Here is a 13,337-nt window from a genome sequence, read left to right as displayed (position 1 = left end):
GGCAGTCCCGTTTCGATTGCAGCATATGCGTGCCCATCACAGGAATCGAGTGAATGCAGTGCAGGTTCGAGCTTAAAGACCAGCATCGTCGCCAGCTCTCCTTCCGACACCACTCTGGAAGTATCGGACAAGAAAAAGGACCGCACCGGAAGTGACACCGAGTCATTCGAGGAGGTATCTGAGAGTGACCTCATGGAGCTGGCTGCACACAAGAGTCCTATGTCAGAGCTTGGATCTGATACACTTACCACTGTTTCTTTAACATCACTGCAATCAAAGCCAGAAGTCGACCAGGCTCTCCCAGCTGTATCAGAAAAGAGAGGAGCTGAAAAGGCTGAAGGTGGAGATGCAGGTATGTTTTTGCCTTGTTTAGTTCCATACCTCTTACCTTTAAATCATTAGAAACTGAGTCTAATCATCATCTCTTTTTCTTCCTCTACTCTTCTTACTCTCCATGACAGAGTCTATTATTCACGTAGGTAACCTATCCTCCTCCATTTGCCTCACATGATCCCACCACCAAAGCCAGTTTATGTATACAGGTTCATCCACAGATTTCATTCCTAATTTAGCCTTTATCTCCTCATTCTGAGTACCCTCCTGTCACTGTTCCCACTTGCTTGTACCAGCAGTCATTCTCACTACTATAACGTATGTTGCTTCTAAATTATGAGTAAGATATCCTGAGTCCACCCAGCTTTCACTTCTGTACAGCAAAGTCTGTTTGAAATCGGTTTTGTCCGGGAGCTAACTTCTTTCTAACATTACTGTTGATTGCAAGTGCATTAGCTTCGTTGTACCTTGATGCAATATCACTTACTATATGACCATCCTCGTAGAATACACATCCTAAATAGTTAAAATGACCTATCTGTTCCAGTTTTGTATTCCCAACCTGACATTGAGTCCCCTTAGGTTTCTTCCCAATTGGCATAACTTTTGTCTTGGAAATCTTAATTTTCATATCGTACTCACTGCACCTACTGTATTTTAAAGTTCCAAAACTTTCTGTTTTCTGCACAATCTGCCATTAAGACCTAGTTGTCAACTTAATTTCCACCTAACTGAATCCCTCCTTGCCATTTAATACCTTTCTGGGAAATATCCATGTAAACTATGAATAACAAAGGTGAAATATTACAGGCTTGTCCAACCCCTGAAAGTACCTTGAGCCAAGAACTCATTCTACCATCAATTCTCACTGCAGCCTAATTGTCAACACAAATGCCTTTAATTGCTTGTAATAATCTACCCTTAATCCCACAATACCTCAGTACTTCTAACATCCTTTCCTTTAATACTCTGTCATGTGCCTCCTTTAGGTCTACAGAGAATAAACATAACTATTTATTCCCTTCGTAGCACTTTTCAGCTACTTGGCACATTCTGAAAATATGGTCATGTGGTCCGAGACCACACTGGTTTTCATGCAACTTTCTCTCAACCATTGATTGCACCCCTCTTTCCAAAATGCCATTGAACATCTTGCCTGGTATACTAATGTATGAAATACCTTGATAGTTGTTGCAATCTTCCTGTTTCCTTACTTGTAGAGAGGTGTAGTTACTGCTTTCATCCGACAAAAAGTACCTCCCTAGTATTCCATGCTAATCTTATTGTTCTGTGAAGCCATTTCATCCCACTATACTTCCCACTATGATTGTGATAATTTTGTTTATAAAATTACATCTAGTTTAAAATGTTAGAGCACTGGGAATATACCTCCCCTGGCCGTAAATACCATTACAAACTACCCACCAAGTTGTGCCATTTTTTCTTGGCAACTCCATCTGGTGGATTGTAGGAGAACCTCTTGTGTGGAGTGATTCTTTTGCATCCAGTATCACATAGTCATAGAATGGGGCAATTATGAAAATAGTGTGACCGAGTCATGGCGGTATAACCATTTCATCTCAGTACTGAGGAAATGCAGTACCAGGCAGTTGGTTCAGAAGCTGAAAGCTAACAGACCCACCACTGGACTTACCTCTTTCTTGCCAGCAACTAGTTAGGGGGACATTTCCTTGCTTTCAAGTCTAACAAAGATACAATTGCAGAATGAAAAAAAGAAAAAAAAACGCTAAAAAGAAAGCACTACCCCAGCTGGTAGCTTGGAAGAGAAATCCACCATTGCGTTATGCAATGCATCAGGACCTAGGGTTCTGGGGACTCCCAACATCTGCAATAAGGAGATGGCGTGAAAATGCAAATCTTTTGTATAGACCTTAACAGTTTTTCTATAGGACTAATACATGAAAGGATGATGATGATGATGATGATGATGATGATGATGAAAATAATGTTGCTGTAATAGTGCTGCACAAAATAAGAAGCCAGCCTTCAGACATCTTCGATATCCTTCAGAAGCTTCACTGTTTAATAGGTTAAATTCCACTTGCGGGATCCTATTATGGGATTGAATATATTAAATTCCCCCATTTGAGGGTTAACTGTCAAAGTGATTGTGTCTGTGCCCCAGTTGCAGTCACAGCTGATCAAGTGGCTCCAAAAATCCAGAAATCTCATTGTGTGGTTTAGTGGGGAGTTTCTTATGATGGCATCACAACATCTGCGAAAGTGTACCAAAATACAGTGCTATGTTCTGTTGTAAGGTTCTTAAATCATGCGTAGAATTGGAGTTCCCAAAAGGACTGTGCTGTGTTGCTGCACATACGGTCAGGACCCCTCAAGAATGGTTGCAGGAATAATCTCAACTTCATTTCTGTTGCCATCTGGCAGTCCATATCTCAATCCAGTGGATTACAGATTGTGGTGAGTTTTTGAGGAAATGGTCTACAAAAAGAGATACCCTTACATTGACGGCCTAAAGAGAGCCCTGAAGACTGCTGTAACTGGTATCCTCATGAACATTGTGTGAAGAATGAATGTATGGCCAGGTAGATTAAAAGTTCTGTATTTGAGAAAAAGGTGGATATTTTGAATAGTATACCTATTAAAGTAAATGGAAGACTATTAGACTCCACCGTCAGCAGCCCTGAAGATGGTTTTCCATGGTTTCCCATTTTCACACCATGTGGATGCTGGGGCTGTACCTCAATTTAGGCCAAGGCTGCTTCCTTCCCACTCCTAGCCCTTTCCTATTCCATCGTCCCCATAAGACCCATCCATGTTGGTACGATGTAAAACAAGTTGTAGAAAAAAGATCATTAGAAGTTATGAAAAGCTTCAAGTATTTGGGAAGTATACTTGCAGAAGGTGGGGAAAAAAACAAAGAAATTGGGAAGAGAATCCAACAAGCCAGTGGGTTTTACCAATGTGTGAGAGGTATAATGCAGAACTGGGACGTCCCAGAGAAATGTATTACACACAAAGTTTGATATATGCGGCAGGCACATGGACAACAATAAAACATAATGAAAGCAGAATTCAAACAGCCGAGATGAAATTCCTTAGAGGAATAATTGCGAAGACATGAAGGGATAAAATCAGAAGCATAGATATCAGAGAGAATTGGATTTCCTAAACTGGAAGACAAGATACAGACCAGTAAGCTGAAATGGTTTGGACACATGATGAGAATGGAAGAAGATAGAGTTCCAAAGTGAGTATTTATGGAACAAATTATAGGAGGAAGGCTATGGGGAAGGCCCAGGAAGAGATGGGTGGATAATGGTGAAGGAGTGTGTAGAGAAGAGGGGAGAGAAATATTGGGGGAAGGAAGGGAGTGGTGGAGAGAAACTGTGGAGCTCCTTGATTCACAATCCAACCCAGAAGACTGGAAACAGGAAGTGATGAATATGATGATGATGATGACGACCTACATTTCTTGATAAAAATACAGGTTTATTCATACATAACAGTTGTTTTTCTCTTTTCTTGAATGGCCTTTCCCTTGTGTGCTGGAGGGGAGTCCTCTTGAAAACTCCAGTTCCCATCTCTTGGTGGATTTGATTAAAGGGCTTTACAACAGAACATAGCACTCAGCACTTTGTTTTGGTACACTTTAGCAGATGTTTTTGCATCTTCCTTGCAAAAGTGAATGTCCAAAATGCCATAGTAAGAAATTCAACCTGAATCTGGTTAAGGGAAAATGAGGATGGTGATGGTGGCAAGATAGGCACACGCATATTTCTACACAACTTATATTAGTATGGAGTCTTAGATACAGAAAAGTTAACATTATTCCATTGCCTTCTGATAACAGATCAAATATATTACATATATTATTTAAGTATATGATTGAGTCATTGTTTAATTTTTAGCAGGTACTTCAGAGAAGTATGTGTCTGAATTCTTGGAGAAGTATGTGCTGGATTCAGAAACAGATTCTGAAGGCCGTAAAGTCCCAGTTCTGCGTACAGAAGTAGACATAGATGAACATGTTCTGTTTGAGCTTCCTCATGACCTTGGTTTATCAGCCAAATTGGGTCGGGCAGCTGGTAATATTGCTTCTGGAGTCTCCAACACATTTTACTACATGACTGGCAAGAAGTCGCCTGACTCACAGAAGCAGAGCAAGAGGTATGTGATAATATTTTGTGTCATAAGTCATTATTGGTCACTTTCTGTTTTGGGATTTTGTAAGTCATGCACAGAGGTTTCCATGAATATATATTTTTTTAATTTAGAAAGAACAGCATGTTTCTACATAAAGCATGCTAAAAGAGGCAAAATGCTGATGATAAATTGCTACTTACTAATTATTCATTAAAGCATGAGTTGTACAAAGCAAATTTTTTGGGAAAAAATAGAAAAATAGTTTTATTCTACAAATGGTTACTAGTGAATGATATTACTTTAATGAATTTATTCTATAGTTGCATCCGGGAAGATGGATTTAAATGGTTTCCCATTTTCACATTGGGCAAATGCTTTGTTTGTACCTTAATTATCCTTTTCACTGTTGCAATCAGATGTACTCAATCTACCTTTTAACTGTATTATACGCTTCTGCCATCTATTAGCCACACTTTAAACCAGTTAATTTATATCTCTATTATTCATTCTGTAGGAAAACTTATTTCTTTTTTTACACAGTTGTAAGCATTATGTTGAAATAATGACTGCCGCGTATGAACGTAGGTTTCGTCCGGAGGAAATGTTACACTTTTACAGGAGATTGAGTCCGATGTGGATCTCAATAGTGGCGGTAGTGATACCCAGGATATTAGTGAAGTGATAGTGGTGATGATTTGATGCCAGAGGGAGGAAGAAATGACACTAACCTAGGCCTGCCCACATGGTTGCACGATGAGTTTGCGTATAACGCACACACATTTCAAGCGCCAAACCAGACTATGTAAAATAATAATTTGACCCCTGAATGCCCTGAAATTTATTATTTTGAGGTATTTCTGAATGAAGAGATGTTGGCAAAGATAGCAGACGAAACAAACGGATTTAAAAAACAGAGAGTTGATGCTGAGTTCATGACAAGATCCACTCTACTTTTATTAATATTGTGTGTTTAATGTAATCTTTCTTCTGTTAATTGTGTATATGGATTTGTGTTGTGCATATATATGGTAGATACAGCCCATAATGCAAATGAAAATATCTAAGCATCTTCCTAATGGACAAGATTTTTAGCACATCGTGTGGAATCAAACCCTGGAATCCTAACATGAACTGTCTCCAACACTGTAAGAACAAACTGATGAGTTAAAATCTCATCTTAAAATATTATTCTGTAGTTAGTGCTTGTATATTATGTTCAAATTGGTGATAATGTATGTTGAGGTTGTCGGCTGAAATAATCCAGCACTGGGGTCGCACCAACCTATCCAAGAATTCAGCAGTGAAAAGGGTAAGGCCATGATCGCTTCCATCCCGCTCCTAGGCCTTTCCTATCCCATCGTTGCCACAAGACCTATCTGTGCTGGTGCGGCGTAAAGCAAACTGTAAAAATAAATAAAAACATTCTATAGCATTGTGGTAGTGATTTTTGTTTTAAGAGGAATTACAACTAGGCAATGTTCCTCTCTGAACAAATGAAGTGGGAATAAAAAGGAAAATTAAATTCTTTATTCAATGAATGAATTTGAATAAACCGAGATGGACATGAATGATATAGATGTTGATTCCCATAGGGAATCTGAAATATTTGTCCCGAATGAGTAAATTTATAATACCAATATAAATGGCCACTGCTTAGGGTACTTGGAGCCACCGGCAGTGCCAATGCACTATGAGAGACTTTGTCTCTTTACCAAAAATTAATGCCTGCTTGGCTATCAGATGTTATAGATGTTGATTCCCATAGGGAATTGAAATATTTGTTCCGAATGAGTAAATTTATAATACCAATATAAATGGTCCGTTATTGGACATTATAAATAATCCAGCGAACTCATTCCTGGTTGCCTGCGTTTCACCCTCGTGTGCTAGGTTGGGCTCATCAATTGGTACCTAGCACACCTACCAAGACGCTGGCTAGTACACACCGGGGAGGCCACTGCGTAGGCTACTTGGAGCCACCGGCAATGCCAATGCACTATGAGAGACTTTGTCTCTTTACCAAAATTGATGCCTGCTTGGCTTAATGTCCTCATTCAATGGACGAATCACTATGAACAACTTCGTATACTCTTACTCCATATGAGCGGCGCGGAGATATTTGGAATAGTAATCAAGATTTTGGCAGGCATTCTTCTTCTTATTTTCTTCATGGGGCCTCTAAATATTAGTTCCTAATTAGTGTCGACCTCTAAGATCTTTTGCTACCATGTTTTTCCTTCATTCCATCTAGATATACCTGCTCCCTTCACAAAGCTGCAGGTTGTTCTTATTGGGTTTAATGGCAGGCACTCTAGTGATTAAGACATGTGTACTATCGCTTCTAGAACCCTGCCGACTAACATTTAGAAGGTAGAAAAAATGTTGGACTATTGGGACTTGAACTGATAAATAACGGCATGACAGTATCAAGCACAGATGTCGTAACGATGATGGCTACCTAGAAAGCTTATTGTTGATGTGTTTGCTTGCAAGTCATATAGTCAGAAGAAACAGTTTGCCAGTTTGGGAAGTTTTTAAAAATTCTGTGATAGTTGGACATGTAGCGTGATATATTTTGTAATTACATACATAGATCACTATATAACAACTTATTTCTTGTATAGCATCATGCAGATGTAGATCCATCGTGATGTGCAGCCATCTTGATTCTTACAGCAATGTCCCCGATAGGAACAAAGTTCTAGATAAGAGCGTTAACTTCCTCTCCAACTTTAGCATAGCTAAACTAGAGAATATTCTCCCAGACTATGTGCATAAATGAAAGTCATAGTATGCATTTTCAACCAAATTTCCAGATAAATGTAAAGCGCATTTTTATCTATCGTAGTAAAGGCCCTAAGAAAGTGAAGCATTTGCCACAAAATGTGACATTCTGTATCACTTTCTCGCTATGTGCATTTGCGAGCTTTCGTGTCGATATTCGAATGCGATGTCAGAGTCGATTAGTAACACCCGTCGACTGCTGTTCTGTAAAGAAAATTAGAAATGAAAGAGGAGAACTTGTTTTCGTAACAAATACGTAAATAACATGGCTGATAACAGTTGTTAACTCGTTAGAAATAAAGGCTGAAGTAAACGATCATTTAATTTTAATGTTATATACTGAAATTAAGTAAGAATGTGTTACACATCAAGATAAAATCACTGATTTCAGAGGATAGTTTATCTTTTCTCGCATCTAGTTAAATTTTGGAAAGGCTATTCTCATGTAAATTTGTAGTGAGAAGGTTATCATTTCTCTACGTGCACTTGAAATATGTTTTCATGATACATGTACGGTTAGGATAGGTGACGCTGTTTGAAGAAGAAAACTGAAACATTTGCCACAGAGGCCTCTGGAGTGATACTATCAATTTATCAGAATGAAATTAAACATAAACCTTCATGTAGTATTGGATTTAGAAAAATAAACTAGTAAGCTGTAGTGTGGATATCATCTGCGAAAACACAAGTTTTGAACAAACTGACTGTCGTTTCATACCAATTTTAATGTGTGTCTGGGTTTCTCCCAACTTTTACGAAAAATCAGATATAACAATAGTCCCCTATAGCGAGTAAATTTTTCACTGTTATGAATTCTCGCTGTAAAAGGACTTCTACTCTGTATAAGGTAAAAAACTAATATATTGGTTCCACCTAGTCAATACCAACACTGTAAGAACAAACTGACGAGGTAAAATAGCGTCTTAAAATATTATTCTGTAGTTAGCGCTTATATTTTATGTTCAAATTGGTGATAATGTATGTTGAGGTTGTCGGCTAAAATAATCCAGCACTGGGGTCGCCTGTTGACTAGGTACTTAGTACTTAGATCGTCTCAGTATACACAAAACTATGGCCTTTCTCTGCAAAGACCGGAAAGGGTACTGCCACTCTGCAGTTGTCCTTTTAATTATTCTCAGCTTGTTAGAAGTTCAAATGGCTAGCTGCTTCGATTCCCAGGATGCCAATATGTTTCGATGTAGCCGAGGGCAAATATCTGTTGCAGGACGTTCATAGGGCTAGATGATAAAAATGTTGTTGTTTGAGTCATCAGTCCATAGACTGGTTTGATGCAGCCCTCCATGCTACCCTATCCTGTGCTAACCTTTTCATTTCTATGTAACTATTGCATCCTACATCTGCTCTAATCTGTTTGTCATATTCATACCTTGGTCTAACCCTACCGTTCTTGCCACCTACACTTCCTTCAAAAACCAACTGAACAAGTCCTGGGTGTCTTAAGATGTGTCCTATCATTCTATCTCTTCTTCTCGTCAAATTTAGCCAAATCGACCTCCTCTCACCAATTCGATTCAGTATCTCTTCATTCGTGATTCGATCTATCCATCTCACCTTCAGCATTCTTCTGTAACACCACATTTCAAAAGCTTCTATTCTCTTTCTTTCTGAGCTAGTTATCATCCATGTTTCACTTCCATACAATGCCACGCTCCACACAAAAGTCTTCAAAAACATCTTTCTAATTCCGATATCAATGTTTGAAGTGAGCAAATTTCTTTTCTTAAGAAAGCTCTTCCTTGCTTGTGCTAGTCTGCATTTTATGTCCTCCTTACTTCTGCCATCGTTGGTTATTTTACTACCCAAGTAACAATATTCATCTACTTCCTTTAAGACTTCGTTTCCTAATCTAATATTTCCTACATCACCTGCCTTTGTTCGACTGCACTCCATTACTTTTGTTTTGGACTTATTTATTTTCATATTGTACTCCTTACCTAAGACTTCATCCATACCATTCAGCAACTTCTCGAGATCTTCTGCAGTCTGTTTCATATTGGCAGGGTAAATAAATAACAACTGGGGCCTGTTCCACGAACAAACTTTGCAACTTTTCAACTTTGCACTTTTCACTTTTCAATTCTTGCAAAGTGCAGTCTTTCTGTTCCACCATGATTTAGGTTGTACTTTTCAATTGCTTTGCAAAGTGAAAAGTCTTTGCGAATAAGTGATCCTATCAAGTTTATTCCTTGGGCAAACTGTATAGGCCTAATACGCTATGATTTTAATGCTTTATTTTTTGCGGCTAACTTGACGGTATAATTGTGGTACCGTTTGTTTTAAAGATTTTATCATGCGAAAGAAAGGTTGTTACAAGAAGCTTGCTGTGCTGAAAGTTGTCAAGGAGAAATGGTACATCCTTTTTGGCAACTTTAAAAATACTCTCAAATGATGACATGCATCAATATTAACGAGAGTACTGCCAACACATCCACAGCCGGGGAAATTCACCCTTCATTAGAAATCTCGTCGCTATATTAAGTGTATAATCAAGCCAACGTAGTATGTTAGGAAATATTACATTTACTATAACATCTACGACTTTGGTAAGAGTTCTGCAAATAATTGATATTGTCCCATCCATTGCTGCTACAGTGTGCAGCTGGGTACCATTCTCTAACCAATGTAAGCATATAAGAATTTGTTATTTTTCGGAAAGGGATTTACTTCCTTTTGTTGCAATAAATGACAGATAATTTCAAGAATATAGTCAGCGTGGTGGGGTAATACAAAATCACTCACGAAAATTCGTCGAAGTGAGGTTATGAAAATTAATCCTGTCTTTGCACGTTCTCTTGTTGGATTTTTCATCTCCTCACTTGATGCTAACAAAAGCTCTCATCGTAACGTGTTTATATCACCAAACCAAATTCTACACCGAGAAAAAGTGTACATGTTAGTTAACAGATGAAAATGGAATCATCTCTTTGCAAGATACCTGAAAACTTTTCACTTCATTTCTTTGCACTTTGCATTTCTGTACCAATGGAGGAACATAACAGGCTTGAAAAGTGAAAAGATTCCTAACTTTTCACTTTGCAAGCTAAATCTGAAAAGTGATGGTGGAACAAAACCTGAACTGAAAAGTTCAAAGTGCAAAGTGAAAAATTGCCAAGTTTGTTCATGGAACAGGCCTCTGGTAGAGTTGAACTTCTAAAATTTTATTGTATGTTGGGTATTCGGCCAAAGGCTGGTTGAATCCTCAACAGGTCCACCATTAGCTGTCATAAATGGCCTAGGCGTCACTGAAGAGGCGTACTAGGGAAATGAGGAGTGAGGTAGTTTCCCCGTTGCTTTTCTCACTGGACCAGAAATTGCTATTGCATATCAGTCTGCCAAGCCCACTGAAATGCGTGCATCAGCCAACCCTATGAGCGACATTTTCACACCGTTCATAGTAGGGACTGGCTGCATAAGGAATGGCATTACTAACATCACTCATACCTTAGCCACTTTCATATTGTCAGAACCAAGGATAAGCCGAGAGGGGTCAATGAAATTACACTGTAAACAGTACATCTTGCCAGCAAAGGCACAAAATTGTATTAACCAACTGCTAATAGGTACTTACACAACTATACAGCACACATGCAACTCAGAACCACAGCTTACACTTACAGTCTCACTCAGTCTCGCAGTTACTCTCGCTGCCGCTGTCACAGTCCTCAGTTCACAACCCACACGACAATCTCACAGCTCAGTATGATGTACGCTGCCCTTACTGACAGTAGAACTTCGTTCACTATCCCATGCTGACAGCCGGTGATCTCTCCCACAGCAGCTGGCCCCAGAGACTCAACTTCTCGGTGGCAAACACACAGAACGAACCCTCATTTCCATGGACAGAACACACTACAGACCGCCTCCTCAACTTCAGGTTGTCAGTGTCCGCAGCGACACTTGCTTACATCCAACTTTCCACTCCAACTGGACTGAACTGCTGGTAATTCTCGCCTGTCTTATGTACTATAGTCGTCTGACGAGAAATCACGTGATTGCAGGATAAGAGGCGCGAGGGGTAAGCGTAGCCGTCACGCATGCGCCTGTCTTGCGAATTGAGGTGTGCTGTTGTGAAGTCCCAAAGTGGTAGAGCAATTGTGCCCTCACACTTATAACAATTGATAAGTACTGCATAAACATTAAAATAAGAAATAATAATTTACACCACCTTTCCAATACTTATCTTTCCTTATATTTAGGATATAAACATTACAACTGGTGTTGTTAGTTGGGACATGTTTCGCTTAACTGTCGTAAGCATCATCAGCCAAAATAAATCTTAGCCTAAAGTTAGGTCAGGGCCCCGAACCTAGTGGCCTTAAAAGTATATGGTACCCTAAGATTCGCATTTACATAATAGAAAATCAATAGTCTTAAAACTAGTGTGAAAACTTCTAACAATGTTCGACATGGCTAAGAGAAAAAACACACAATTCTTGAAGTAATTTGCAAGTATTAGTTCATTGGCGGGCCTGAGCTGTGATCAGTTCATACAGATTATGTACTTGTTGATTTTTGTACAGTGTGGCAAACTGGTGGATATAATTACTTAAGGTACATGTGTATCAGTATCCAAATTAAATATGCAAGTGAATATATACCATTTTAGTCTGAGAAACTAAAGGATGTGGAAGCATGTAGTCCTTCAGTTTTGTGTTTCTTAATTCTAATTTTGATATTTTGCTTTAATGACTTTTTAGGAATAGCTTCTTATTGTAAGTTTAATTTCAATTTTCATTGGATATTAAGGTTTCATTTAGAATAACTTCTTAATGTACAGTATTTTTGAATATGACTGAACTATATAAATGGCTATGTTTTACGTTAAGAATTACATACTGAAGAAGCCTTTTAATTTGGAAAAACATGTATGCTTCCATAAGAAGTAACAAATAGTAGACTAGTGATTGGCTGATTAAATATTAAATTACCGGGCGAGTTGGCCATGCGGTTAGAGGCACACGGCTGTGAGCTTGCATCTGGGAGATAGTGGGTTCGAATCCCACTGTCGGCAGCCCTGAAGATGGTTTTCCGTGGTTTCCCATTTTCACACCAGGCGAATGCTGGGGCTGTACCTTAATTAAGGCCATGGCTGCTTCCTTCCAACTCCTAGGCATTTCCTATCCCATCGTTACCATAAGACCTATCTGTGTCGGCGCGACGTAAAGCCACTAGCAAAAAAATGTTAAATTTTATTTGAGAAACTTACTTTTTACACTTCTAAGCATACACAGTTGTTGACTAGAGGACCCAGGCACCAAAGGAAAGCAAAAAAGAAAAATTCAAAAATATTGTAGATCTGCAACCTAGCTGTGAGTGATGGTGACAGTAATTTGTAAATCTTACTTACTTATTGTTGTCTGTTGCAGCCCTGCCAGTCCCAAAGAGGACGATGTGGAAGTGTCTACATTGGACAGTCTGATGCAGAGAAGTCCATCGGAGGAGTTCCGATTCACAGTGCCACCAGATCCGTACCTGTCTCCCTATTGGGCCTCTGACGAGGTTTTGAAGCAATTCCCTCCAGTTGGAATCCTAGTGAGTAATCATAGTTTCATTAGAGCCTTGTAATTTTCTACTCTCATGACATCACAGGTTGTGTTCTTGTTCTGAAATTAAAAAAAAAAAAAAAGATGAAATGGAATCTAAAATGTTGCGCAGATATTTTTTTAAAACTAGTATTATGGAAGCTATGAATCATCATAGTATAAGGAACTGTAATAGCTTTGAATTTGATAGCAATTTAAAAAAATGGTGTCCACTTTACCATTTACAGTAAGTCACTGTTTATCTTAATCTGGACCGTGTGTATGTTGGTGCCCCTGTAGGCTACCATTGTTACTCCAGGTATGAGGCTGCATTATTATTATGTGAGGTGCATTAGTGTCTTTACAGATGGCTTTTGTTCAGGTGAAATTTGTGGTAGGATGTGTTGTTGGATGGCAGAGGAAGAGGCATCTGGCATTGTCTATTCACATCAGGCACACTGCACCAACACACAGTGTTATGGTCTGCAGTAGGCCTACTGTTAGGTTTTTGACACTACAATATATTGCCCTTCGTGCAAGTTACCTTATCTT

The 13,337-nt window shown here is 38.9% G+C and overlaps 1 protein-coding gene across 2 annotated transcripts in view; it reads left to right on the top strand.

The window, feature by feature from the left end:
• The window catches only part of Hsl (hormone-sensitive lipase), an 84,981-nt gene that overhangs the window by 59,466 nt on the left and 12,178 nt on the right, over positions 1–13,337 (top strand). The window contains exons 8-10 of one of the 2 annotated variants that reach the window (XM_067155941.2): positions 23–352; positions 4,227–4,482; positions 12,630–12,795. In XM_067155941.2, the coding sequence (XP_067012042.2) occupies positions 23–352; positions 4,227–4,482; positions 12,630–12,795 (752 nt within the window). Of the gene's footprint in view, positions 1–22; positions 353–4,223; positions 4,483–12,629; positions 12,796–13,337 lie in introns of both variants that reach the window. The other variant, XM_067155940.2, reaches the window with a different exon arrangement.

This window comes from Anabrus simplex, chromosome 11 (assembly GCF_040414725.1).
Source record: "Anabrus simplex isolate iqAnaSimp1 chromosome 11, ASM4041472v1, whole genome shotgun sequence".
NCBI classification, from domain to species: domain Eukaryota; kingdom Metazoa; phylum Arthropoda; class Insecta; order Orthoptera; family Tettigoniidae; genus Anabrus; species Anabrus simplex.
Note: the sequence above shows the minus strand (reverse complement) of the source record. Positions and strands in the feature narration are given on the sequence as shown.